The 7,021-nt window shown below is 38.3% G+C and overlaps 1 protein-coding gene across 1 annotated transcript in view; it reads left to right on the top strand.

Annotated features, from left to right (window-relative positions):
* Nucleotides 1-7,021, top strand: part of Lrrc63 (leucine rich repeat containing 63) — a 56,008-nt gene that overhangs the window by 36,923 nt on the left and 12,064 nt on the right. Inside the window, exon 8 of the mRNA XM_023700184.1 lies at nt 1,472-1,555. Coding sequence (XP_023555952.1) covers nt 1,472-1,555 — 84 coding nt within the window. The remainder of the gene's footprint in view (nt 1-1,471; nt 1,556-7,021) is intronic.

Genomic DNA, 7,021 nt, shown 5'->3' with positions numbered 1-7,021 from the left:
AAAAGAATATCCTTATCTTTTCTACAGTGGAGAGTAGGAGAAAAAAGGACTTAGAAAATTTCTACTTTTAACTAGTGCAGTCAAATTTTGCCTTACTTGTCTGATTCAGTTTGCTGTCATTGGCAGGAAGTTTCTTTGGGAAAGAGATGTTTAGAACAAAGATACAAACAACCTACTTAAGGGGCTATATCCAGAGCCAGTTCTGAAATGGCTAATATTTATTTTCCCATTTTGTCATTGAGTAAATGGAGAGATTCAAGTTCTCTGTCTCCATACACCTGAAGAAAAAAATAGTTATATTTAATTTTATACTAACAAATGTTACTTGAAATCTTATAGCTTCCATTTTCTGACATTTATACAACAATAATAGCAGTTTTGCAGTGAAACATCATTTTAAATTTCCATGAACATATATAGTAAGCTACTATTATATGCTATTTAAATTGATACTGTGTTCATCACTATTAATACTTTTATTATTAGTGCTGACTTGTGCTTCCACGTTATCAGCAGTGTTCTATAGAAGTATAAGAAGCTATTAGCCAATAATGTGCTAAAAAATAAAACTGTGAAATAAGTGTTAAAAACTCTACCCATTCTTATAAAAATGGGATAGATTTGGTGCTAGTGGGGTATGGAGTACCAGGCCAAACAGGCTATCTGGACAGGTGTGCTCCCTAAAAGCATATATTACATGAGCTAAACTCCAACTCTGGGCCAATGCAGTGTCTTAGCTCCTCCATGCTACCCACAGGCTCATTCAGCTTCAGAGTGAATAGGATACATCATCCCTCGTGAAAGTCTGGAGCCAGTACTGAAGAGATAAGGGAAAATGAGATGATTCCAGAATCTTTCTGAGCCTAGAATATAAACATGATTTCTAATTGAAAAATAGAGCAAACAGTGCTGCTGTTTTCTAAGAAGGTGACAAGAAGGTGGGGATGAGTACTTGCAGTTTCAAAGCTGCAGATCTTATACGTTCTAAGTCTTTGACCTACTCTGAATCGAATTTTGTACATAATGAGAGGCAGGAATCTAGCTTGAATCTTCTGGATATGGATATCCAGTTTTCCCAGCATCACTTGTTAAGGAAGTTGTCTTTTTTCCAAGGTGCATTTCTACTCCTTTGTCAAGAATCAGATGGCTGTAGTTCTGTGGTTGGTTTCTGTGTCCTACATTCTGTTGCGCTGGTCTGTGTGCCTATTTTTGAAGAGATCTTTCATCTCCTTATTAGGTTGACTTCTAGGTATTTTTGTCCTTCCCCCTTTTTTTTAAAGGTGAATAGATTTTTTGATTTTTTAAAACTAGTTTATTATTCATGTTTAGAAAAGCTGTTGATGATTTAACACGGATTTTATATCCTGAGAAAAAATGACACTTCCCTAAGTCTTTAATTCTTTCTTTATTCCAGTGATTAAAATACATATACATATAGTATTTTACAATTAATTTTCTCTTTGTATTTAAGGTTATTTTCCCTGTTCCATCTTGAGGAGCTCGATATTTCCTACAATGAAATCACTTCTATTCCAAATGACATCCAGAAACTCAGGTATTATGGAGGTAGTAAATACGTAGAAAGTCATTAACCCCCATGAGAATAGTTGGTCATGATTGTGACAGAGAACATTAAGTTATTTCATGAATTTGATTGCCTGCCATAACATGTAATGTGTGGGGTCTGGGGAGATAGCTCAGTGCTCTAAGCTCCTGCCTGACAACTGCAACGGCCCAGGTTTGATCCCCAGTACTGCATGCCGTGCTGACCACCGAAACCAGTTATGGTGGTGCATGTCTATGATCCCAGTGCTGGGAGGCTGAGACAGGAGGATCACTATAAATCTGAGCTGCATAGAGAGACCATATAACAAACAAACAAATAAATAAATAAGCATGAAAAATAAAAATTAATTTTTAAAAATGTGATTATGAAATATGAAATTTATCAAAAATGTAGTTTAAATGATTCATGTATACTATTTTAAGCTATATTTTCAATAATTATTTGAAGAATAATACTATGATAACTTATGACAAACTATTTTTATTCATCTTTTCTGTGTGGATGCCTATGGCTCTTAGCCACTTCTTTTATATACAGAATATTCATAATGTACATTGTAATTTTAATGCTAAAAATTACACTAAGAAATGTAAATTTTTTGAAAGTCTGAAATTCACCTATGTCCTTCTGAGTCAATTCCATGCTATTTTGATTATAACTTTAGAACAATTTTAATAACTAATAGTGAGGTTACTGTTCAGTAATAATCTCGTGACTATTCTGTTACGATCTTGATCCTTAACATTATTTCATATAATTCCCAACCTCTCTTTCAGTACACATAAATACAAACTTGGCCTTTTGTTTACAGTTGTCTTGACTTTACACAAAAGTTTTGAAAAATTTTGCATTTGACAATAACAATTTTGCATTGACAATTTTTAATTCTAAAACATAATATAGAGGCCGGGAAGATGGCTCAGTGGAATAAGCACTTCCCTGGCAAGCACAAGGGCCTAAGTTCAATCCCTGGTTCCGCCAAAAAAAAAAAAAAAAGTGAATAAAAAGTAATATATTTCTTTTGTTTCAGATTTTATGTTCTTCATAAGAATTTATGACCAATTTCAAATCTTAATAAGCTTTTATATATATTTTATAATTTTGTTGCTAGTACAAACATGATTTTATTTCCACTTCTATCTAAATATTGCCAGGATAGGGCTGGTGAGATGGCTCAGTGGTCTAAAGCACCTACTTAGAACAAGCTTAGCAAAGCACAGGGACCGCGGTTCAATCCCCCAGCACCACATGCCAGCCAGCCCCGCCCCCTGGTGGGCTGAGCTGGTCTCACACACACACACACACACGCACGCACGCACGCACGCACACACACACACATACATAAATAAAATTAAAAAAAAATTTTTTTTAAATAAATATTGCCAGGATAAAACAGAAAAACTATGTACATTTTTGTTTTTTGTGGTACTGGGAAATTGAAACCAAAGCTTTCCAATTGACCTACCTACCCACCACCAGACCTTCATAAAATTTTTTTTGAGATAGAGATCTGCTAAGTCACTGTATTTTAAGAGGAGAATTCAGCATATTTATATTTGTTATGACAGATCATTTAATTTTTGCCTTCCATTATACTTTGTGTTTACTACTTATTTACTTTCCCTTTTACCTGCCTCCTCTTTTTCACTTCCTCCTATGTTAGTTTTGGAGTCTTATTGTACTTTCTTAAATTCAGAATCAAATATAATTTTCTTAAATATATATATATATATATATATACACACACACATATATATATATATATATATATATATATATATATATATATATATATATATATATATATTATTTAGGACAGAGTGTACAGGGTCTCACTGCATAGATCGAACTCGTAGTGATCTTCCTGTTTACAGCCTCCTAAGCACTGGGATTACAGGCACACACCACCATGTCCAGTCTCAATTGGCTCTCAGTATGCCCCAGGGGTGGGGGCAGCAAGGCAGGACTGGGGATTGAACTCCCGGACCCTGCATCTGCCTGAGCAGACACTATAATCCACTGAGCTATTTGGTCAGCCCTATATAATTTTCTTAAATATTTTTTGCTAGTCCTTCATAATTGTCTGCTTTCCCAGACAATTTGGTACTCGATCCCCAATACCAAAAAAAAAAAAAAAAGATTTAAGATACTTTTATTTTCCTACTTTCCCTTCAAACCCTCCCTCCTGCACTTTACCTAACTCTAGATTTTATTGAGCTGATTTAGAAATTTATGATACTGATTCTCACTAGTTCTGTCCATCTCTTTATCAAAGAATACTTGTCATTTAACTCTCAAAATCATTTTCCATATATGTATATGTGTGTATGTGTGTATATATATGTATGTAAATGTAGATAGATAGATAGATAGATAGATAGATAGATAGATAGATAGATAGATTTAGATTTATTTGGTACAGTGTCTCACTATGCAGCTCAGACTCATAGTGATCCTCCTGTCTCAGCCTCCCCAGCCCTGGAATTACAGGCACACGCCACCACACCTGGTCTTGATGGCTGGCTAAGCGGGAGGCTGGCACAGCATGCAGTTCCAGTGATCAAACCCAGGTCCTTGCACTTGCCAGGCAGGCACTTAGACCGCTGAGCTATCTCCACAGCCTCCGTTTATATTTAAATGCATGTGTTTCCAGAGTCACTGCTCGCTGCATTTCCGCTCTCCTCTTTCATCTTATGTTGAACATGGAGAGATGCTGCTCTTGATTCCCTGGTTGCTCGGTAGTGCTCCCTAAGGTTTTTCCTCAGATGGAATCTCTGAATCATTCACTGCAGTGATCAAATGAAGAATGGGATGTGGACAGTCTTGCCTTGGAGCCCTTTCCTGTGCAGTCTCGGCCAGCGCACCCAGTGATGCCAATCCTATTTTTTTTTCTCTGTATGTGACTCTGATTTTCATCTGGAAAGATTTAAGATTCTCTCATGATCATTGTTCAATCTTCAGGAACTTTATTGTATCATATTTATTTATTTATTTTCTTTTTAACACTTTCTTTTTGGAATTCAGTGAACTCTTAACCTGCCATCCCAAATTTTTTTCTTAAATACGTTTAGTTATGCCTCTCCACCTGTTTTGTTTTCTCTTCTAAAATGCCTCTCATTTACATGCTAGGTTTCCTGGATCTGTAGTCCAGGGCACGTGTATTTTTCTTCATGGTTTTCCTTGTGTTTTTGTCCATTCTTTCTGTTAAACTTCTAGTTTCTTTTTATTGGCATATGTTTGTGATACATAATAATTATATTCATGTTGAGGAATTGGTACATGCATGTAATGCGGTCACTTTTATTTTCCTTTCCTCTCCCTTCTTAGCTTCCCCACATCTCCTTTCTCTCTCCACAAACTTGGTGCAGAGTTTTGAGTTACTTCTTCTACCTTGCTTCTTACTTGTATGCCAATGAAGACTATGTTCTTCTTTTTGTCCCTCTCTATAAATTTTACTTTCACAAATCCTACATTTCTTACTTAAGAGAGTCTTAAGCATATGTATAGGCATGCATCCAGTCTGTGTTTAAATCTGCATTCGTGTTTCAACTAGCCTTCTCTGCCTTCATCTGTCTCTCACAGAGAGTGCTTGTCTTGGGACCGTGGTTCTCTGCATTGGGTTTTCCTCTATTGTCCTTCCCTCCATGTGTGCAACCACAGAGTACCTCCCAGAGCACCAGAAGCATCAATCAGTGCTGCCCAGGAGGAAGCGTCTCAGCTCCCACCCCAGGGCTCAAGCTGCAAGGGCTGCCTAAGCATGGAGCTCATCCAGGTTTTTTGTTTTTGTTTTGTGGCCAGCTCACAGGGCCAGAGTGGCATATGTTGCGAGGGATCAAACCCCAGTCCCTGCATATTTCCATAAACTTGTCTAAGCAGGTGCTTTAGACTGCTGAGCTATTTCGCTGGCCTCTAGCTCTTCCAGTTTTGAGAGTTATTTGCCTGCTTCTCTTCTTCAAACTTATTGAAGAAGAGAGAGCACCTGAACTGCTTCATTCTCCAAGAATAACTAACTCAGGCAGGGGCAGCCTCCCTCACCAGGGACTGATCAGACCCTTGTATACCTGTTGAGGGGTTCATAAGGGTGAAAGAAAGACAAGGACAAAATTTCAAGGGGGACCAGGAGGAAACTTGCTTCCAGTGAACGAGCTCACCGAGCTCCACAATCAACTTATTTTTATAGCCAGCAAGAAGTACAGGGGGTGGGATCATGCATCATTCTTGACACCATTAAAGATTTTGAGACGTAAAAGACAGATTAAACTTCAAAGGAGGGAAAAGTGAAAGGACAAGCCCTTCTCCTTAACTGGATCTCAGTGCTGGTTAGCAAGGAGGTCGCTTGCTCTCTTTTGTCCTCAGCAGATATTGTCTTAACCTGAGGGCACTGTGCTTATGAGTTTTCTACCTCACAGCCAGAAAATGTAGCTTTCCATGCAGTTTTCCATTCCCCAAGTGAGACAACACCTGCGTCAGGACTGGGATGTCAGCCATCATCTTAACTCTTACTCAGCCAGGTCCCCAATACTCTCCTGGGTTCTGGGGGAAACTTCATTAATTGAGGGCATGGGCCCTCAATCATGTTCAGTCTGAATGTCTACATGGGGCTGGTCCTGGTCACCCCAGACTGCTGTAACAGCATATCATATGCAAGGACCTAGTGAATCACAGAAATTCATTTCTCATGATTCTAAGGCTGGAAGGCCCAAAACTGAGTCACATACAGAGTGTCTGCATGTCTAGTGGGGACTCACTTCTTTGTAGACAGCTGTCTTCCCATTTTCAGCTTACATGATGAAAGAGGTGGAGGGTCTCACTAGAGTCTCTTTCATAAGGGCACTAGTTCTGTTTATGAGGGCTCTGACCTGACCTAATCAACTCCTAAAAACTCACTTCCAAGGGCCATAACTTTGAAGTGGTATTTCAAGACAGGATTGGGGGTGGAATAAGCATCTAGACCACAGCAGGCCTCTCTGCTACTGATTTCTGGCCTTAACTTTGGCACATAGAAAAAATAGCTATGCCTGCTCTCTCCTTCAGGACCACAACCGGCTGGTGCTTGTCCCACACATAGCAGACCGTGAGAAGCAGGTAAACTTGGACTGAAGAATCTCAGTAGCCATCTTTACAGTCCTTGTTTTAAACATCCACGTAGACCATATTTTAATACTGTCAGCAAGATTTACAGTTGGATGAAGACATAGGGGTAGGCAAAGAGTTCATGAACAGAAATCAAATCGCACGGAAAACAGTTGAAAGAATTAACAACTGGGGTCTGCTCTTACTGAGAAGTTTTTTCATGTCAAAAGAAATTACCAAAAAAGTGAAAAGGCAACACACAAATTTAGAAAAATCATGACATATAAGTACTCAGACAAAGGTCTGCTCTCTAGAATTTATAAAGAACTAAAAAACACTAGAGCCCCAAAATTTAAAGACCCAATCCAGAAATGGGCATCC

Source organism: Octodon degus, unplaced genomic scaffold (assembly GCF_000260255.1).
Source record: "Octodon degus isolate 3935 unplaced genomic scaffold, OctDeg1.0 scaffold00122, whole genome shotgun sequence".
Lineage (NCBI taxonomy): Eukaryota > Metazoa > Chordata > Mammalia > Rodentia > Octodontidae > Octodon > Octodon degus.
The sequence above is the reverse complement of the archived record's forward strand: the minus strand, read 5'-3'. Positions and strand labels throughout refer to the sequence as shown.